Source organism: Hippopotamus amphibius, chromosome 8 (genome assembly GCF_030028045.1).
Source record: "Hippopotamus amphibius kiboko isolate mHipAmp2 chromosome 8, mHipAmp2.hap2, whole genome shotgun sequence".
Classification (NCBI taxonomy): Eukaryota; Metazoa; Chordata; class Mammalia; order Artiodactyla; family Hippopotamidae; genus Hippopotamus; species Hippopotamus amphibius.
In genome coordinates, this window is record NC_080193.1 from 8,102,087 (window position 1) to 8,124,355 (window position 22,269).

At 53.1% G+C, this 22,269-nt stretch overlaps 1 protein-coding gene across 1 annotated transcript; it reads right to left on the minus strand.

Moving 5' to 3' along the window:
• Positions 1-6,454: 6,454 nt before the first annotated feature.
• CRYBB2 (crystallin beta B2) lies at positions 6,455-17,073 on the minus strand. Its single transcript, XM_057746628.1, has 6 exons — positions 17,051-17,073; positions 15,243-15,322; positions 12,333-12,451; positions 9,624-9,756; positions 8,323-8,465; positions 6,455-6,712 (listed from the first exon to the last, which is right to left on the minus strand). Exons 2-6 carry the CDS (start codon positions 15,294-15,296, stop codon positions 6,544-6,546), a joined length of 618 nt encoding a protein of 205 aa, XP_057602611.1. The 5' UTR covers positions 15,297-15,322; positions 17,051-17,073; the 3' UTR covers positions 6,455-6,543.
• Positions 17,074-22,269: the final 5,196 nt, after the last annotated feature.

Below are 22,269 nucleotides of genomic sequence, written 5' to 3' on the forward strand. Positions count from 1 at the left end.
AATAAACATGAAGGTGGGACTGCACTTTTGTGAGTGTGTCTGCACGCACGCGCACAGGTGCCAACACATGGTACACAGAGAAAAAGGTCTAAAATGCCGTTCCTCAAATATCATATATTAACACATATATGTGGCATATAGAGAAATGGTACAAATCAACTGGTTTGCAAGGCAGAAGTAGAGACACAGATGTAGAGAACAAACATATGGACACCAAGTGGGGAAAGCAGGGTGGGGGGGGTGCGGTTTGGGGGGAATGAATTGAGAGATTGGGATTGCAATATATACACTACTAATAAGAAAAAAAATAAGAAAAAATAAAAATAAAATGCCTTTCCTGCTTGTGACTCCATATGTTTTTAATACAGTTGCTATATACAACACATGTCAAACATATATCTAATATATATGTACATATTAAATGCTTAGACATTTATGTGTGTGTATTTTAGGTACCTAAGGCTCTCTGCTTGCTAATAACAAAGCCCTTACCTCCAGACCTCAGTTTTCCCATCTGTGAGGTGGGAGACTTGGCCCCTTTCCAGCTCTGACAGTTTATTTGAATCTATCTCATGTGCGGTGTGGAGAAAACACCTACCGTGCAAAATTTGTCTTAATGGCTCCTCCTCCCTGTCTGCAGCCCTGCCCCAAGTCCTACCCTCTGTGACCCCATCCACTATCCTCTTTAAAAATACACTACTGAAGCCCACGTGCCTAGAGCCTGTGCTCTGCAACAAGAGAAGCCACTGCAATGAGAAGCCTGTGCACCACAACAAAGAGTAACCCCCCCTCGCTGCAACTAGAGAAAGCCCACGTGCAGCAACAAAGACCCAAAGTAGCCAAAAAAAAAAAGCACACACACACACACACACACACACACACACACACACACACACACACACACACACTTAGCCCTCTCCCCCAGGATGAGTATCCCTAATACTAGAATCCCTAGTTCCCAGCCTGGGGTGACTTGGCCCCCAGGAGAGAGTTGGCTGTTTGGAGTCACAACTCGAGGGTGTTACTGACATCTTGTGGACAGAGGCCGGCAGTGCCGCTAAACATCTTGCAATGCACAGGACAGGCAGTCCCAGGACCCACAACCTGTCAGCAGAGCTGAGGTTAAGAGCCCTGCCCTAGACTGAAGGCACCCATTGGATACTTTTCCTTATATTCTCTACACCAAGACGGCTAGGATGGCACTGGGGTAGCAGGAAGCATTGCAAGTTTAAGAGGGACAAGTTACCTTTGTTCCTGAGCAGCTAGACACCAGGCTCTGGACTCCTCACTTCCAGGGACCCGACGCTGAGTAAGCCTCACGCACCCTGTTTTCAGATGAAAATGTACGGCTCAGTTAGTTAAGGGCACACAGCTGTGAGGAGTCAGGGTTCACAGCTCGCCCTGTGATGGAATCTGGAGTCTGTGCTCTGGAAGGACTCGTAGGCGATGGTCACCAATTCAAGGAGGAGGGGAAGGAGGGGTCCACGCCAGCCCAGGGAGTAAGACAAGCTTTCCACACTGCTGCCTGATCTTCCTTAGACTGACAGTCTTTACCTGCACATGAAAGTCTAAGGAGGTTGCCCTGTTGGTCGCCCTGATCTCTGGGTTGGACCACCCATTCATTCATTCATTCAGTCAGTCATACAGTATCAAGCCTCAACTATGTGTGGGCTCTTGAATACACAGAATGCAAAATTAGAATGGTCCCTGCCCTTACGGGAGACTTCAGTCTAAGAGGGAACGGCAATGAAGTAATGAATCAGACAAAGAAATGTAAAACCACACGCGTGCTTAGGCCTTCAGAAGACAGGTGAGCCGCGCAGAAAGTCGTTACGTCATCAGACGATTGGCCTCACCTGTGAAGCCAGGGAACCCACTGGGCTGAGATTTGAAGGCTGCACAAGGGCTAATTAGGCAAACTGGGAAGCCCTGTGGCTTGATGAGTACAAAGAACAGGAGAAAAAGTGTATTTATGTAGTAGGAGGCTGGAGAGACAAGGCCAGGACTAGCCCTCCAAGGTCTTGTGAGTCAGTGACTAGGGTCTTCATCCCGAGGGCGATGGGGAGCCATGGCAGGTTTAAGCAGGAGGCCGTCATGATTGGATCTGCATTTTTGAGAAGATTCCCTCTGACTGCTGTGTGGAGAAGGGGCTGTAGGGGCAGAGGGAGTGCAGAGGGACCTGTGAGGAGCCTGTTGGGGCCATGTGACCAGGAGACGATGCAGGCTTGGATGGGGGAGTTGGTGTGAAGTGGGTGGATTTAACAGAGATTCAAGAGGTCAAAGGGTGATGGAAATTCAGGAGACCAACAAAGGGAAATCACGTACCTGTTCCCTTTCAAGCATCTCCTTCAGGGCAGCTCTGCCAAAGCTTCCTGATGCCCAAGTCCACTGCCAATCAACTCCATCCTCAAGAGGGAAGCAAACATTTGGTTTTAGAAGGATGCTGTTGTGACGGACGGTGGCTGTAGAGCCTGTCCAGAGGAGCCGCGGGCTGCTGGGACCTGGCAGCCCAGCACCGGCAGCCAGCCAGCATCAAAACCCCAGTGAGGAGGAGGCTTGGGGAGGACTATTTCAGGCTCCTTAATTTTTAAAGCCGGGGTCAGGGCGCTCTGTCTATCAGCATCTCCAGGACTGGAAGTGTCAAAGAGCATCCCCTGACCTGCCACCAGCCCAGACCAGAATGGGTGCAGGGCTGCACAGTGACCACAGGCAGCAGGGAAGAGGGGCCCCAGAGTGGGTGGTGGAAGGTTTGGAGTGTGGGGGTTCAAGGGCAGCCAGAGAGGCTCAGGATAGAGCCTTGGGTTTCTACCTCAGCTTTTCCGCTTTCTCCCAGCGTGGCCTTGGGCAAGTCAGTCCTCGCTCCGCGAGGCTCAGCTGCCCATCTGCAAAGTGGGAATAATCCACAGGTTGCCGGAGGCCGGAGAGGGAGTGAATCACGTGACCGATAACAACCTGTGACTGACAGTCAGGGCCCTGCAGGTGGGAGCCCTGAGGACGATGCTTTGCTGACACCTGGCGGCTCGAAGGGGAAATGGCTCCTGGAAGGCAGGAAGGAGGCTCAGGGCGGGCCCTGCGGGGACCAGAGAAAGAAGGGAGCAGTTCCTGCCGGGCAGGGGGAGAGGGGGGCAGAGCACAGCCCATTCATGACACAAAGAGAGGGAAGGAGTAAGATGAAGGGGAAAGATAGGGAATGAATGGGGATATAGAGATAAAGAGAGAAAAGCACAGGTGGAGAGACGGAGCGTTAGAGACAGAATGACGGAGAAAGGGGCAGAGATACCAGCAGAAACAAAGGCAGATCCTGAGAGAGACAGAAGATAGAGATAAAGGGAGAAAGAGAAACACACACACACACACACACACACACACACAAATACGAGACACAATCAGAGAGATGTGGAGGGAGGGACAGTGACCCCAACCAGCTGTCACGTCCAGCCTGTTCTTTTACTGAGCAGGATGAGGCCTGAGAGACAGCGTGTGTCCTGGCCACGTGAACCCAGCCCTCTTCCCTGCCTTGTGAAAGCCCATTCCTGGCGCCTCCCTTCCCCATCGGGCAGATTGCATTTTGTAAAGACAGACACCGTACTACAGCTCGTCCCATAGGCTGACCTTCCTCTCATTGACTGGTGGGGTTTTTGTCACCTCCCCTTGAACTTGGGTCCACCTAAGGGACCCCTCTTCCAATAGAATAGGGAGGAAGTGATGCTGTGTGACCTCTGAGGCTAAGCCATTAAAATGAAAGGCAGCTTCCACCTTTCTCTTGGGACACTTGCACTGAGAACCCAGCCACAAGGCTGCAGGAGCCAAGCACCTGCATGGGGTGTCCACGTGTTGGAGGTGTCTGATCTGAGAGCCACAGTTGAGGTTCCTGCACAACATCCAGCCATGTGACGCACCCCAGCCTTCTAGCCACCCTAGGTGACTCCGCTTGGAGGAGAGATGGGCTGTCCTCACTGGGTCCTGCCCAGATTACACGTGAGCAAAATAAATGATGGCTGTAGTTTTATCACTAAGTCTGGGGAGATTTGATATGTTCAAATAGATAACTGGAAACCCTCTTGGTGCCACCGACCACACACATCACCATCTTCATCAACAACATCACCACCATCACCACCGTCACCACCACCACCATCGTCCTACTTCAATCTCTCAGGACCTTGTGTTTAGCAATCCCTCTGAAGTTTCCAGGCCCCGAGGTACCCGCTGTACCTGAAACACTGGAACATACCATGCTCTTTCTTGCTTCCCTAACTTTGCATGCTCTGTTCCCTTTGCCAAGATTCACTTGGAAAATGCCAGCTCCTCTTTGAACACCTCTGCTTTCTGGGGAAGTCTACCCTGATGCCCCAGGCAGTAACTCCCGCCTTCCCTGGGTGTCGCTGGCCTCTTCATCTTATTATCTCTGTATTAGCGTCCTAGGGCTGCCAGAACAAAGTACCACAAGCAGAATGGTATAAACAATGGGAGTTTATTCTCTCGTGGTTCTGTATGCTAGCAGTCCAAGGTCAAGGTGTCAGCTGGGTTGGCTGCTTCTGGGGATATATGAGGGAGAATCTGTCCCATGACTCCTGGCTTCTGGTGGTTTCCTGGCAACCTTTGGCGTTTCACGGCATCTTCTGTATCACTCCCATCTCTGCCTGCATCCTCACATGGCGTTCTCCCTGTGGGTGTGTCTGCCTCCAAATTTCCTTTTCATAAGGACACCGATCATATTGAATTAGGGGCCCACCCTACTCCACCATGACCTCACATATAACTGATTGCATCAGCAACGACTCTATTTCCAAATAAAGTCACATTCTGAGGTATTGGGGGTTAGGACAACATACAAATTTTGAGGGGGTTACAATTCAAAATCATCATCGAGGTTCTACTCTCAAACTATTCCCATCCCCACAGAGTAGAAGCTTCCTGGGGGCGGGGTCTCTGTCTTCCTTGGTATCCCCTACTCTGCCCATTCCAGGAACAAAACAGGCCCTCCGTGAGTGCCGGCTGAAGAATGAAGAAACAAATCGGAGCTGGCAACTGTTTGTTAAGCACTGATTTGCTCCCACCTTCACGGTAATCATCTTAGTCTCTTTAGCTCATTCAATAGGGTTTCCCATTTTTCTAGATTTGAGGAAATGATTTGATATGGAGAAATAAAGGGGCAAGGCTATCTAAAATGTCCTTGAAGAAGAAGGATGATTTAGGGCACTGCAAGATTTATTAGACAGCAGTGGCTATTAACATAATATGGTAAGCATACAGAGACACACACATGGAATAAAGGAACAGAAAAAAAAGAGCCCATCAACAGACTCCACACATATGTGTCCATCCACTATGGGACACAGAGGCAACCCTGCACCACAGTGGGGGAAATGGATTTCTCAGTAAATTACTCCAGGACAACGGTGGTCCAAAGTGGAAAAAAAAATAAAGAAAAAAGAAATTAGGTCCCTGGCACACGCTGTACAGAAAAATCAACTCCAGGAGGATTGAGAACTTCAGTGGGAAAAGCAAAACTTTATAACTTTTAGGGAAAAAAAAAATCTGGAGAATATATTTGTGGGAAGCGGGGTGAGAAAGAATTTCTTAAAGAAGACATGGCAGATACAAACCATAAAGGACACACTGATGTCAAACCACACCAAAATTTAAAACTACGGCATCAAAACATACCATAGACGAAGCAGACAAAGCAAAAAGATGCTCTCTGGGAGCGGATATTTGCACTACAGAAAACCAACCAGCGATGAACATTTATAGGAAGAACTCCTGAACTATCTCATGTCGTCCCTGCTGTAACCCTGTCAGGGAGGCACTATTTTTTCCCTATTTTTCCAAGAGGAAGCATTAAGGTTCTGAGGCCCCATCACTGGCCAAGGCTCCAGAACCGGCATTAATCAGAACCCAGCCCTCAATTGCTATGCTAAGTGACCATCCCAACCAAGTCATGAACAAAGCGACCAAGGAACACACAAACCCACAAACAGGTCATCGTGACCTCTCTCTGGGATGGGGTGGGGATGAAAGGGTTTGGGGCTCCTCTGGGCAGATCTAAGAAAACTCCCAGGTTCAACGTGATGAGGCAGGTCTGTGGGAACTGCAGGCAGTGGTTATGCCTTTAAGGGTCCATCCCGTGCCCTGGAGTGACTGCCCGGCAACCACACGAGAAGCACTCAGAGGTCAGCCAAGCCAGCCACTTGTGGGGCAAGGTGGGGGGCGGGGGCGGCGAGGTAACTCAGACAAAGAAGCAGAGGCTCAGAGAGGTTGGACTATGTGCCCGAGGTCACACAGCTAAGCAGCTGCAGAGCTGAAAGACTTGGTGAGGTTGTCCCACCCCTCACCCAGTCACTGTCTGGTGCTCGCATCTGTGTCTCTTTCACATGAGCACACACACACACACACGCACGCACGCAGCACCCCAGCTCCCACGGGGGATAAAAGACGCTGCCGTGGACACGTTGCAAGTCACACTTTATTCAGTCGCCAGGAGGTCTGGTGGGATCCTGGGCGGTGGGCCACGCCCCCGGGGAAGAAGGAAAGGGGGCACTAGTTGGAGGGGTGGAAGGCGCCTCGCTGGTGCCACTGCATGTCTCGGATGCGGCGCACGGACTGCACCTGGGGCTGGGGGGCCCCAAAGTCACTGCTGTCCTTGTAATCGCCCTTCTCCAGCAGGTACTGCAGTCCGCGGTAGCCGGGGTACTGGTAGCCGACCCACCTGCAGGGCCAGAGGCAGGGGGAGGGGGTGTGGGGAGACAGGAGACACAGATGGGGGGGATCCTTTAGCCACGGGGAAGGGTGGGGCCTCCCAATCATTTCACGCTAACTGGGTGCTGAGCAGGAACACCACCACCCTTCCTGGGCCCAGCCTCTGCTTTCTTCCTTCCCTTGATGGGGAGCTCACTACCTCCAGAAGCAACTTTAAACTGAAGGCCTGACACCGGGATCAGAGGAAGGGGTGATCTCAAGCTGACTTAAGCTTAGGAGGAGACAGGCCTCTTAACCCAACCCCTGGCAAGGCCAAAGGACAAGAGCCGAGGTCCCAGGAGCCCCCTGTGATCCCGCCACCATTTGAAGCCATCACCGTCGAGGGGGCCATTCACTCTGAGTACCTGACGAATGTTACAGTCTTCTCCCCAGAAAGCATCACAAAGTCCCGGCCCACACGGACCTGTCCAGCCAGGCCCTGTGGACACTTCTCAGACTTGGGCCCCTACCTCTCGGCAACCCAGCCACTCCATCCCTTCTGGAACCCATCAGACTCACCAGGCTCCTCCCACCAGGACCTTTGCACGTGCTGTTCTCACTGTCTGGGATGTCCTTCCTCCTCTTTACCTCCATAATTCCAACTTTATTGAGATCTCAGTTCTCCTCGGGGAAGGAGGCTAGATTTGTGTGGATTCCTCAGTTATTAACAGTTGCCCCCAACGAGACCGCTAGCTACACAAGGCAGAGGCCGGGTTTCTTTAACCGACCTTGACTTACTGATCACCTAACGCCGTGCCTGGCGTATGACGTCACTCGACAAATGGAATCAATGAATAAGTGAGTAAATGACAGGGAACAGGAGCATAGAACTTTGCTCACTCGTAAGAGTTTGACAAGCCCCAGGAAGCGAGTATGTGCTGGTAAACTAGCCCTTTTGGGGAAAAAAGTCTTGATTTGTAACCTTTTCCAATTTCTGTGGTATAAATACTTCCATGATGGTTCAAGTCACCAATGATTAAACAACCAGCTCACATAAATTCTGAAAAGTTATCAGTCAACTTTTGCAAGCTGGTACAAGCCAGCTCCAGCACGCTGCTGCCCAAAGCCCATTTGCAGACTCCCCGTGGAATTCAAAGTTTTCACAGTGAGAAATTCCCCAGGGCTGATGGCTGAGGTTATATGCTGAAGAAATTTAATTCGGTGGAGAAGGACCCCTCCGATTTCCAATCTCAGGAACGCATGCAGTCAAAGGCCAGCACGGGCTGGACGTCCTGCCTCTCCCAGCTCTGTTAAGACCACTCAACTCATTCCCAGCCTTGCGATTCCCCATCCCCACCCCCAGCTTCTGCCTTAGCCCACCCCACCTCCACCATTTACTGTCCTGCTCTTTGGGGCTGAGGTTAAGGCCAAGGTTTCTTTCCTTCAGAGGTAGGGTGTTGCCCAAAAGGCAGGTCAGGATGGAACTTCAGGGGCTGAAAGCCACATGTAGGCTGATGATTTCAACACCCGTTTTCCAATGAGAAGCATATAAGATCCCCAGAGTTCAGGGCAGAGCAGGACTTAGCAGCCCAGGGCCCAGACTCCTGGGGTGGGGTGAGCCAGGGCTGGGTGTGCACTCACGTGCCGCTCTGCACCCGCACGGAAGACACCTTCTCCTGGTAGCCGTGGGCGTGGAAGCTGGGTACGTCATCGTCTATCACCTCCATCTTCTTCCCCGTGAAGTTGGGGTTCTCATAGAGGATGATCTTGTGCTCCTGGCTGTCCTGTGGGCAGGGAGTGGGGGAAAGCGAGTGTGGGTGAGGGTGCCCAGGGTGCCCTGGAGTAGGGACCAGCAGGCTCCACCTGCAGCCCTCTGCCCAAGACCCCCACCACGCGAGTGTCTATGGCAACTGTATCCAACAGTGGTCGTTTATTAAGAACCTAGCTGGCTATTTTCACATAACAGACACTCCAGATTCTACACTTTGGGGAATATTTGATTCTGAAATGGCATTTTCCCTCCCGATGCATCACCGTTCCTTTTTAAAAATAAATGGCAGACCTGATACACACACACGCGCGTGCACGTGTGCACGTGTGTACACTTACGGTGTCTCTAGTAGACACTTAAAATATTTTTGTTTTCCTTCATCTCCACACATATTCCCACCCTCCTGTTCCTATGACATTTTTCTTAAGTCATCTCCTTCCATCTTTTAAGCTACTCTTATGCTGTTTGGCAGATGAGAAAACTGAGGCTCAGAGAGGTAAAGTGACTTGGCCAAGGTCACACAGCCGGGAGTGCCAGAGCCAGCAGAGGAACCCAGGTCTGTGGAACGCCAAGCCCAATGTTCTCCAATCTTCCATTAAGCTCTGGGGAGAGCTAGACTGGGCTGGGGAGGTTTGGGAGTGTAAGAGAGCATCGCTGGGCACTTTGCCCTCCAGAGTTCACACACTAGTAAGAATCAGGATCAGAGAAGCTCTGAAAGGTCATGCTGGCATGGTTGTGAACAAGAGCTAAACTGCCTTCTCCTCCTCCCTGAAACCCAGAATTTCTTTGAGTCTTTATGGTAGCAATCATTTATGGAGCAATTGCTCTGTGACGGGAGTCGCACAGCCCTGGACAGCACCATCTACAGAGACTAGAATGTGAACAGCACCCCCTGGAGCATCTTGAATGAAGCCCCTGAAGTTGTATGATGTGGCGACTCTCAGCCTAAGCCTGCTGGTATCTCAGGACAGTAGATGCTAATATCCCCATTTTACAGGTGGGGAAACTGAGGCTCAGAGAGGTGACGTGACTTATGCAAGGTCACACAGCCAGGAAGTCCCCCAACAGTCAGAAGGGGCACGAAGCCAGAGGTGAAGCCTCCTTCCTGGTCCCCAGACCTCTGGCTCCAAGGGGATGAAGAGAGGAAGAAGATGAGGGTCAGGGGGCTCACCACTTTGATGGGCCTCAGGGAGCTGAGAGAGTCCGTCCTCCGACTGCTGGTCCATGAATCCCAGCGGGGGTACTCGCCCTTCTCAAACACAAACTGCTCCCCTTTGCAGTTGGCTTGCTCATAGCCTACCCAGCTGCAGTGGAGACAGACAGAGAGAGAGAGAGACAGAGAGAGGGCAGGTCAGGCTCATTCCAGGCTTCCTCCAGTGGGACCCTGACTACCCGCTTGGGCCTCAGAGCTCACAGCTGCCCAGCTCATCAAAATGAGTAGCAGCCTCATCTAAATCCTAGCACAGCGAGTCCAAGAGCTGCATCCCCTCAGTTATCCAGAAACCAGCATGATGCTGACTCCAATCATCTGGAACACAATCAAGAAGGAAGAAGGAAGCCTAAACGATGGCCTAGCAACAAACGCTGATGTATAGAACCCAGGTCCTAGGGCCAACGGGATGCTGCGAAATGAGCAGCCAGCGCTCAAAAACAAGACAAGTCCTGTTCGTAGCATCTGCTAATTTCCATGGCGTAAATACGCCCACCGTGGCGGATGTCAAGCGCTCCATATGACATCAGTGAACACAGAGTTGGGAAGAAATGCGCCCAGTCAGCTTTCACCCCCGAGAACAGACTCCAGCACATCCCTACATCTGAATGAAGCTCATGCACCTTGTTCAACCCCTTCTCTCTGGGTCGATTTCCTCTTCTGTTCCTGATGGTGGTCTCCGGACTCGTACCCTACACAAAACTCTAATCTTCTCTTTGACCCACAGTAGAAGAGGAATAGGACCTTAAAGGGAAGGATTACCTGCCAGTGGGGCATGGCTAATAGAGGAAAGGAGACAATAAGAAAAATGGGGCACCGACTTCACGATGCCTGGCATTCTGGGCTGTTCACTGCAGAGGCAGACGGTTCAGCCTGGCACCGTATCGGCGGTTCAGAACAGTAATCTAAGCCCTTCACGGAAGGGGAGATGGTGTTTCTTGCTGCTTTTAGAAGAGGATGCCCTCTTGATCTGGCCATTCAGCTTTAGGCAACGTGTCCTTAGAAAACAGCTGTCAAGAGCTCACAGATATATGGGTAAGGGTGTTATTTATAATATCAAATAATTGAAACAACTTACACATCCAATGGGCAGGGCCCGGTTGAATCAATTACAGCGTATCCCATGATGAAAAGTTACAGAGGCGTGAAAAACACTGAAGCAGGACATGGGTTCTCAAACTTAACTGGGCAGAAACATCACCAGGTGGGTTTGTGAAATGCAGGTTCCTGGACTCCGGGCCCAAGAGTTTGATTCAATGGGGCAGGGAAGGGGCCCAAGAATTTGCACCTCAAAGCCTCCCCCTTCTGTGACTGTGATGCAGACTTACCTCCAGAGGACTCTTTGAAAAACATTCACATGAAATGCTACTTAGTGACACGGAGAGCATTTGAGATATCTTGCAAAAGGTTTCAAAATGAGTCATAAAACAGTACGTAAAGCATGAGCTCACTTTTGATTAAATATGTAGCTAATATATATTTGATGAAATATGTATGCAGAAAAATCTAAGTTTATATCAAAATCTTAATGGTTACTTCTGAGTGGTAAGATTAGAGTCATATGGCTTTTTTGTACTAAACAATTTCTCCTTAATTTTAAACAGTACATAATTAATAAAAATGTCAAAGTTAAATATTTTAAAAGAAAGCAGAGGAATGTAAAGTCTACTTGAAAAATTCTTCCATCCAAATACTAAAAAAAGAAACAAACAAAAAAAAGACAACTGAAAATCAGATGTGGTGCTTCAGTGGTCAAAACTTCAGCCATCCAGGAAGCCATGCTCTCAGGCACCCTGATGCTCTGAGCACATCAGGTACGTGGGACTGGGCAGGGCCATTCCTTTGGCTGTGTTCTCCACACCAGCAGGCTCTGATTTAAGTAGGCTCATCACACTCTGCAGAATTCCCTGTGAAGCTTGAGGTGTGGTGTGGGTCACCCAGGACCCACACCAGACTCACTGACCTAGTGGTTGGGGGTCACTGGTAGCCACCTCTGATTCCAGAGACTTGCAGAGAAGGAACCATCAGGGAACCGCAAAAGAGAGGCCCCTGCAGGCTGTGCTCAACGATGTGACTGGAGCACGGCAGAGTCAGACCTGACTAGTCACCTCCCCTTCTCTCTTGGGTCAGGGGTCCCAAGCCTGCTGGACCCCAAATGTGTCAGCAAACCTGAAAAAACCAAGTATCACCACGACCTTGGAAGGGAGGGGTGGATGCAGAGCTGGGACATCCAGCTTTAAACCTCGCAGGAGAGTGAGGACACTCCCAGAGCCAGAGACTGGCAGCTCTTAAAAGGTCCATGGGAGTCATTGTGTCCATCTCCCTGCCTTGAGGAAGTGGTGTCAGTCTTTTCACATGAGCTCCATCCCATCATCCCCAGGAGGACATGGTTATCCTCATCCTACAGAGGAGAAAACCGAGGCTCAGAGAGGGAAGTTCCTGGTCCAGCATCACACAGCACAGAAGTGGTGGAACCAGGATTTGAAACCCAGCTCTATCTGACTTCAACGCACAAGCTCTCTTCATAGGCTGCCAAGACCCCAAATCCTGGTGCCCTGATCACACAGTTAGGAGCTCAGTGAGAGCAGATCCCTCCAGCTCCATAGCCCAACTGTCTTTCCCTGGCAGCTCCTGACCAAGTGAGGCCGCCCCCTCCCCCCAGCTACGTACGGTCCAGCCTGCACCAGGACAGAGGCTGCCTTCTCCACGCCGGTCTCCTTCAGGTTGGGGCAGGGCCCGTTGAGCTCATGTGAGTGGCCCTGGAAGTTCTCCTGCTCAAAGATGATGATCTGCAAGAGGAAGAGAGAGTCAGACCCCCATCATGAGGGTGAGTGGGGTGGGGAGGGGACTCAGAGAGCCTCGAAGGATGCTGAAGGGTTCCATGCTTGGGAATCACGAACCAAACATACAGTCTGACAGTCTTGGCTCCAGTTACCAGCTGTGAGACCTTAAGACAGTATTTCACCTCTCTGAGCCTCAGTTTCCCCATCTGTAAAATGGGAAATACAGAACCTGCCTCATAGGGTTGCTGGAAGGATTCAGAGGAGCATAATAGCAGACCATATTTGCTCTGGATGTGGGAAGCATAATTATAGTAATTAAGGGACATGCTACAGGTGCTGAGTGGGTATGTGGCAGAACTGAAATTGGAGCCCAAGTTTGTCTGAGGCTGTTTCCAGTAGAGCAGCCCTTTGCAAGCTCTAACATGCATATAAAACACCCAGCATCTTGACAGATGTGGTTTCCAAGGCAGAAGGTCTGGGGTGCCTCCCCTGATTCTGCATTTCTAACGAGCTCCCAGGTGAGGTTGGTACCACTGGTCTGTGGACCACAGCAGCAAGTAGCAAGATGCTCGACCGTGCTGCTTAAGCTTCTCCTGTCCCCATAAGAGCTAGACTAGTACCCCCATATCCACCCTTCACCCCCATTTCACCTATAAAACTACACATACCTGTGCCCTTTTCTTAAGCCCCCACAGGTTTTGCAGGCTTTCTTCCCACCTTGGGATACTTCTTAAAAGGACTTCACTTCCTTTGCCTCACCTGGTCCTTGCATCAGCCCGGGGAAGGGCCAGCAGGATTCCCATCAGGAACACTGAAGCTCAGCAAAATAAACGGGCTGCTCACGGCATCACAGCCAAGTACTAATGGCTGGAGGTGGGGTGGGGGGGGGATGGCTGCTATCTTTCAGGATTCCACAGAGAACTTGGGGGCAGAGGTTTTCCAGCCACACTTCCCCCAGGGAGCTGCCTCTGGATGAAGAGGTAGGTTCAGGGCCGCGGGGCAGCTGCACAATCCACTTGTCAGCACTGGCTGGGTGAAGCACCCCCCCCTCCTCTCAGGCGGGGGATTAGCCAGACAAAGCCAGGGCAGGGAGGCCCAGCAGGGTTCAGAGTCAGATTCCATGGGCTCAATTCAGCCTTTGTGTTCACTGACTCCACCACAGATGGGTCAGGAGACCTGGGCCCCAGTGTCGCCTCTGTTGCATCCTGCTATGCAACCCGAGGAAGCCACGTGATTGCTCTGAGCCTCAGCTGCCCGCTCTGTAAAATGGGGAGTCATGCCTATTGTGCCGGCTTACCGAGAAGAATCAAGAACATGGGAGTCGGGGGCTAGTGGATTATGACCCTGGCCTGGGAGGCAAGGGCTTGCAGGGGTAAGGAGGGCGAGGAAGGTCTGCCTCTCCATGCATTTGAAAGGCCTCAGAGAGCCCAGGAGCTCGTGATTATTTTTATTATTTATCAACAAATGGATGCAAAAAATTTACGTATTAGCTAATCCTTTCAACCTGCACTGTCCAATACAGCAATCGTTAGGTTTCTATTGACATGTGCAACTCATCTGAATTCAGATGTGCTATAAGCATTAAATACACATCAGATGCTGACGATTTAGTACGGATAAAGAATGTAAAATAGTTCTCTAATAATTTTTCTACTGACAATACATTAGGATATATTGGGTTTAATAAAAAATATGAAAGTCAATTTCCCCTGTTTCTTTTTACTCTGTGAACATGGCTACTAGGAAGTGTCAAACTCCATAGCGGCTCCCATTAGAAATCGGCTGGATGGCACTGCTCCAAGCCACGTCTGAGTCTATTGCTCAGACTCACCCACCTTGCTCCAACCCCTGGGCCTTTGCACTTGCTGTGCCCTCTGCCTACCCCCATTCCCCGATTCTTACTACTTCCTCGCTTGACCCGAGGCTCTGCTCCAATGTCACCTCCTCAGAGAAGCCCTCCCTGACCGTCTTAGCTAACACGTTCTTCGTCCACCTTGACTCTAAAGAACCCACTCTTTTTCTTTCTTCCTAACACTTCTCACTCCTGGAAGTTATATATTTATTAGTTTATTTATTGTTTTTCTTTTAGAAAGTAAGCCTCTTAAGGGACAGAACGGGGTGAGCTGGGGCGGGGGCTGGAACCAGGCAAAAAGGCAATTCCAGGACAAACTCTCTGCCTGGGGCCCCAGAAGCAGAGGGACACGGGACGCCAGCCTGGCGGACGGTTGCTGGTAGACGTTTGGGGGCAGATTCGGTGTGAGAAGCCCCTGACATTGGGATAAGATCCCACCACCCTTAGGAGGAAAAAGCAAAGAAGGCATCATAGCTGGGGTTAGGTGGACATGCGTTAGTCTGAGCCTGTTACCTTTGCCTCTCCACAACCACCTTATGCTGTGAGTCCGACTCCCCATTTCTCAAAGGAGGGACCTGAGGCTCAGGGAGGTCAAGTCACTGGCCCAGCTCACAGCAGCAGGTGTGGAGTCAGGAATCCCACCCTACCTCCCATTCATGAGCCCCCTCTGGGCTGAGGGTCTGCCCGGCTTTGGGGAACCCCACTGAGGAACGGGGTGCAGGGTAAGGCAGAGGAAATTCAGTCTCCAAAGCCAGAAGCATGTTCGTCGTGGGCCGGGGAGGGGTCTTCTGAATCAGCAACCCCGCTGCAGGGTGCAAGCTGGGGAGACTACGGCTCAGAGAGGGGGAGCCCCAGAAAGAAAAACACCAACCCCACTTTATAGACGGGAAACCGAGTCTGGGAGAGACTCTGTGCCTGCCACCCCAGCCCCCCAGGTGCACCCACCTTGGGGTTGAGGGGCTGAGGTTTGCCCGCTTGGGTCTGGTGGTCTGAGGCCATGGTGGGCTGTCTTGTGCAGGAATGACCTGGAAGGCATGGGGGAAGCAGCCGTGAGGACCCCTCTCTGGGACCTCGGCTCCCTCACTGGGTGGGGGGCGGTCCCGGGACCCCATAACTCCAGCTTTTTGTCTCCCTGGTTTCAGGTTGTCCTAGGGCAGTGGGGACGGCCAGCAGCTGCCTGAACGTCCATCCTTTCGCTTCACTTCTTTGTGTCCAGGCCAGCTCCGAGGGGGGGACAGAGACATGAGATCTACTAGAGAACAAAGTGAGAAACTGGAGGGTGAGTGGGGACCCACTTGGCCCCAGACAGTTGATGCTATTACACATAAAGCTCTTATGCATCGATCGATATTATGGAGACATTTCTTGATGAAAACAACGTGGGCAGACAAAACCCACGCCCTGGCCAGGCCTGGCTGGGTTGTAGTTCCCAATCTGCCATCCTACAAAGGCCCCGGGACCCCCTGTCCCTCGCCCCAACGTCCTCCTTGACTCCCGCGCCCCACGCAGTACCCGGAATGCTCCTCTCCACCACCGGTCTTCGCCCACCCCACGCCCACCCCCACTCCATCAGCACACATCTGTTACGGAACTCCTGCTACAAGAAAGCAGAGACACAAGTACTACGGAAGTTCAGACACTGTGACGAGAAGCAGCGGGGAGAATTTCTCAGCAACCGAGAACATCAGAGAAGCCGGGAAGAGTGTGAGTTTCCTCTCCCTTCCCGCAGGAGGGGCAGAGAACGCAGCCTGCGTTTTCCCAGCGTAGAGGGGAAACCTGTCTCCTTCTCCAGAGATAATATCCCGCTTCCAGAAGCTCCTTCCACACCAGAGGCCAGGCCAGGATGTTCCCCAAAAAGAGGACGTTCAACGAAGCCGCTTGGGAGCCACACTAGTTCTTCTCCCCTAAGAAACCGGCCCTCTGGGGCCGTCCCTGTGCCCAAGAGCCCACATCACAGCCCTCCACCGGCAGCATCCTCGGACTAGAGATTAAGCGCGAGTGGTTCAACTCAGGTGCCGCCTCCGCCGCTTACCACCATCAAGGCCCTGGAAAGGGCATCCCCTCTGTGCCTCAATTTCCCGTTCTGTGTAATGGGGACAGGATGACGCCAGGGCATATCTACGAACAGGTTACGACGATCCAATTACACAACACGGAAACCACAAGCACCTGCCAGCTGTTCCGGGACCCACTCAGCGCCCGGCACACGGCAGCAACTATGGCATCATTCGGGTCCTTTCCACCCAGCTCTAGTGGCTCTGGCGTCACCTGTTGCTGGGAGCTCCCCGAGAGGGGCGGCTGCTTCCTAGCTGCCCCAAGGCGGAACGTGGAGCGGGTGCCCGGAGTGTTTGCAGACATGGAAAGAGCAGACTCACCGCCCTAGAAATGCAGCAGAACCTTCCAAGGTTTTACTCCTCCCACTCACAAACCCTGTTATACTCTCCCTCACTGGCAACACAAGGATGCTGATGGACTGTTTAATATTAATAAAGAGCATCACCAAGGTACACACTCCATGCCAGGCACTGCGCTGGACCACTCTCCTGTGTATCTCTGAGCCCCACAGCAAAGGAAGTTTTATGACCCCTCTTCCCTATTGAAAAGAAAACTAAAGCTCAGCGCCTTGAGGTCTTGGCCCCAAGTCACCTTGTCAGAAAGTGGCAGCCTCTGGGTTTGAACCCAGGCCTCCCACACTTTCCATCAGGGAGGAGGATGAGAGAAAAAGGCAAGACAAGCAAGAGAGGCATCCTTACCAGCGACACCAGCCCCCGAGAATGCCTGTGAAGCCTGCTGGCGGGAGGTGGCCTTTATACCTTCTCCAGGAGTGCTGGTGCCAAGACGGGTGACCGCTGCGTCCCTGCGGAAAGCGGGGCGAGAATGCTGGATTAAGCCCACACCAAAGCCCGGGTCAGCAAATGCCCACAGACATTGTGTCTCTGCACAATAATGTCATTAGCTTTCAGATTCGGCTGCGCCAGGGTGGTCAGGCGGTTGAGCAAGGAGATGTCCGCTTTGCATGCATCAGCCATCCAGCTGCCAGGACCAGGGGCACGCTGGGTTCACTGGTGTGGTCAGTTGAGCCCTGAGATTTGAGACAGAGGCCAATCTCAGCGGCCCTGGTGAAAAAAGAAAAAGCAGCAAGGACAGGAAGGTGCTTTGGCAGGTCCAGCACTCAAACGTCCATCCATGCATTCAAACATCGATCAGGCATGTACTTGGCGCCAAGCTCTGCCCTAGGGGGTAGTGTCAGGGACAGGACCTACCCCAGCCTGGACCATCCAGGAAGGCTCCTGGGGAGAGTCAAAGTCCTCAGGGATGGGGAAAAATTAGCCTGGGATGCAGGGTTAGGAGGAGAGTTCCAAGCAGAAGGGGACCAGCTACAAGGTGCTTGTGGGAAGACATTCTGGAACCTTTTTGAAACATTGAAAATGTTGAAGTATGTGGGCCGAGCGATGGGATTCAGAATGTCCTGCTTGAGCAGTGGAGGAGCTGAGGGTGCGGGGCGTGGAGACTAATATCACCCTGTTTGGTCCTGAGGGATGGCTGGTTAGCCAAAGACGGGTAAGATTCCTCAGAGGAGGAACAACCTAAGACAGGCACAGCCGCAGAGGGGCCAACAGGGGTGGTGCATAGAGCCTTCCTTATATCACCGTGTTTGGCCCTGGAGGATGACTGGTTAGCCAGAGACGGGTAAGATTCCTCAAGGGAGGAACAACCTGACAGGCACAGTCGCAGAGGGGCCAACACGGGTGGGGCACAGACCCTTAATCCTTCTGAGAGAGGTCTCCTGCCCCCAGGGCTGCTTTGCTCTCCACGCCCAGCTCAAACCCATGCCACACCCAGCTCAAATCCACACCCTGCTCAAATCAGGACCCAGGAAACAAAGATCATTGCCCCCAGTCATGTGAGGCCTTTGATTGTTTATGGGATTAACCTGGGAGTGTCAGACCCTTAGGCTATGCCGAGAACTCAATAAAAGCAACGTGGGATCAATCAGCGACGCTCTTGATCCTAGAGGTCTTGAGTCCCCCCGGTCCCATCTTTCTCTTCAGTCTGTGTCTGTGTGTTCTTCAAGCTTGCGGCACCCGTCACTCACCTCGAGTCGCCGAGTTGATCCCGGCAGGTGCTGTCTTGGTATTTCAAGAACACTTGCAAACAGGTTAATGCAGCTACAGGGTTGCCTGTGATGCGGCAGGGCCTGGACTGGCTGGCCAAGGTGGGCAGAGGGCTGGTCGTGCAGGGCCAAGGAGAGGAAACTTCATCCTGAAGGCCCCTGACTGTCCCAGCACCCACTGTTCCTCAGTGGGCTGCGCTCGGGATTCCTCAGGCCCCGTGGTTTCAAGAAACCTCTCAGATCCCTCCTGCCAGCCCCATCGCTGCCCCGTGAGCACTTGGTCTTAACTGTGCACATCCTCCTCGTAGACTGTCTGTGTCCTGGCCGAATCCCAGGTCAGGAAGGCGAGAGGGAACAGCACTGGGGTTTGGAAACTGGGTTTGGGTGAGGGGACTTGCTCGCCCCCACCTTCCATGCCCGATACACACACACGCTCCCCAGCCCCCAGCCACGTGGTCTCTCTCTGTAGCGCTTCTCACCACCTGACAGTATGTTACTCATTTATCTGCTATCTTTCCAATTAGAAGAGAAGCATCCTGAGAGGAGGGCCGTTGTCTGCCTGGTTTACCGCCTGTTGGGCTGCACCCGCAGGCCTGCAAGCCTTGTGGTTGCCCAGTCTTGAGACCAAAGGAAAAGCCTGGACACAGCAACAGAGACATCAGTGATTTATGGCACAGAGAATCGTACGCAAACGGTCCTGGAGCGACACCTCACCACGTGCGGCCAGCGGTGGGCAGGACATGGCATCTTCTCCAGCTACTCGGGGGAGGAGGAGGCTGCCCTTTATGGGGGGAACTGCAGTCCAGTGGGCTCAGTTACCAGCGGCCAACGAAGCCCTGTGATGAAGGGGACTGGGTGGTCATGTGAGGGAAGCAGGCACTGATCAGGATGGACACAGCAAGAGAACAGCCATCTTGAGTGGCCTGACCGCACACGCCGCCCCTGCAGACCCCACACGACCCTCACATTCCTGGTCCGCCCCTCTCCCCGGTATCCCTGGGGTCAGGCGGGGCTGCACGGCAACCAAACACCACACATGCAAATCCAGACACCAGCAGCCCAGCAGCACCACGCGTAAGCCAGGCGCACAGCAAGTCAACTTCTCACGGAAGCGCCGCGGAGGACCACACGGCCTCTCGCTGTGGATGCAGCCGTCAGCAATCAGCCTCGGCTCGCAGGGAGGCCACCGCTGTCGCCCAGTCGGCGAACAGGTTCCCTCCGCTCAGACTAGGGACGAGACGTAAGATGTTCAACAGACCCAAGACAGGGAAGATCGTGACCAGCAAGCGACCCACGAGCAGTGACAGCACGGAGACCACCCCACCCCGCCTGCGGTCTCTGCCCTGCCTGCAGGACCACACTGCCTGTGCACCCTCGGTCCCCACGGCTGGCGCCAAATACCAGAGAGGAAGCTTAACAACAGGCCACAGGGTTAATATAATGGTGCCTGAGAAAGGGGCCCGGGTTAATGACCTTAGCAGGCTTAGGTGGGGCCGGGGAGAAGACAGGTGAGATCTGTAAGCCCCTTTCTAACCCTACGAGGCGGCAAACGCAAACCACCAGGACTTACCTGCCAGTCCCAGGCTGTGGGGGTGGCGGGGTGGCGGGGGGTAGATCCCGTGTCAAGGGCAAAAGGGGGTTATTGTCCTGACAAGTGGTTGGCAACAGTCCTTGGGTCCCTCAGTGGCAACAGCTGAGCTCGGGTGGTGTTGACTAGCTGCCTCTGGGTTAACGCGGTGTGTGCTGGGATGATGCTCCTGGGGATGCTCAGTGATAGTCTCCAGGGCTCGAGTCAGCCTCCTGGTCCATACTCCGAGAATGAACTCCTCTCTCAATTATTTAAGTGGTCCCTTCATAGCCTGGCAGTGTCAGCGAGTCCAAGCTGGCTCTGCTCGCCACACGACAGGCCCATGAACCGGAGACAAGGTGTTGAGGCAAGGAACACGACTTTATTTGGAATGCCGGCAGACTGAGAGGACGGCAGACTCGTGTCTGTCGAAAAACCATCTTGCCTGAGTTAGAATTCAGGCTTCTTTTAGACTAAAAAGGGAAGGGGGGTGTTGTTGGTTATTGCAGACTTCCTGGTGCCAGAATCCTTTGTTCTAACAGCTGTCCACGTAGGTCAGGTCGCAACGTTCCCATAAACGTTCAACGAGGCAAAGGTTATGCTCTGTTCTGCAACTTTATAGGGATGGAAAAGTGTTATACCTTTAAAGGCCAGAGGTTTGAGAATGGGTTAGCCTGTGTATTTTAGGCTGTAAAGCAACATTCTAAAATTGTAGCAAAAGCAGCAGAATACAAAGGTGACTGCAAAACAAACAGATCTAACAGGGAGTCCAATTCAACTCTTCCTGTAACAGCAGCAGCAGCAGGGTGGCAAGGCAGGTGGAAAAGCCAACGTATGGCATTTTCATCGGCTCATTCCTGGACTTCAGGGTCCTTGGTCCCTGTCAATATCCAAGGTCCTGTAGGTCACATACAGCTGTTCCAGACCCTGCCTGGCGGTTGTGGTACTCGATAACTCGTGTCTGCCTTTCGCATCGTCTCTCGCCTGTCGTAAGGCGTTGTAGCCGGCAGGTAGCTGTGGCCCCATCCCCGTATAGCGTTGCTCTGCCCCCGCCCACGGCTGGCACCAGAAGCCCAAGGGTTCTCTTATGATTTTGCCCGTGGCCACAGGCCCCAACCCAGCCCCTCGGGGTAACTGGCCACGTCCACTTCACGGGGCAGTCCCTGAGTTCACATCCCTAAAGCCTGCGTCTGTGACTGTGGTGGGGGTAGGCCTGTCTTCCCCAGGTAACCCCCAAGCGTCCGACAGATAACCCGGGGGCCTGGGTCCCGTCTGTAGTCACCAGCCTTCCCCGGGCAGCCGGAGGAACCCCGAGCGCGGGGCTGTCGCTTTTAAACTGGAAAGAGACTGGGAGTTGAACAGGGCATCCTCAGGAACCGGAAGAGAAAGGTGGCGCCGGGGGTGGCCGGCGGCCCAGCGCCCCAGGGCCCCGCGTGCCCGCTCCCCGGCAGCTCGGCGCTCGCGGGCGCGCCCTCGGCCTCCCGGCTGCCCGGCAGCTGCGGGGCTGCGCGCGGGCCTGGGAGCCTTGTAACCGCCCGGTCCTCAGCCCCAGACGGAGACACCGGCGGCCCCTGGACAGGGCACCTGACACGTCCCAAGCAAAGGGTGCTGGGGCGGCAGCCCACCCGAGCAGCGCACGCCTCTCTTCCCCCGGGGGCGGGGCGAGGGAGGATGCCTTTATAGGGGGGACGACGTCACGTGGGCCCCTCCGTTACCGGGGAAACCAGCAGCTTGGGCACGCCCCTCCCAGCCCTCGGGTTACCACTACCACGAGGGCAGGTGTTTCCTGTTAGTGAACCAGCAGGTGGAGCCGCCCGGGGCTGAGGACTAGAACAGTCCCTGGGTGGGGCACCTGGCAGGTATGGTCACGTGAGCACCTGCAGGCGAAGCAGCGGCCGGTCGAGCAGGGAACGTAGAGAAAGCAAGTGACCAGCCACCTTGAGTGGCCTGACCACACACCATCGTATCCCCAAAGGCCAGTGTCTGACACGTCGTAGGGACTTGTTTTGGTTTCCTGGACTGCCGAAACCAAGGGCCCAAAACTAGTGGCTTGAAAGACCAGAATTTGGGGACGTAAAATGGTGCAACCTTTATGGAAAACAATATGGAGTTTCCTGAAAAAAATTAAGCATCGAATTCCCATATGATCCAGCAATTCTACTTCTGGGACTATACCCACAAGAAGTAAACCAGGGACACCAACAGATATTTGTACGCCCATGTTCAGAGCAGCACTGCTCACAATGGCCGAAAGGTGGAAACAGCCCAAATGTTCACTGTCAGATGAATGG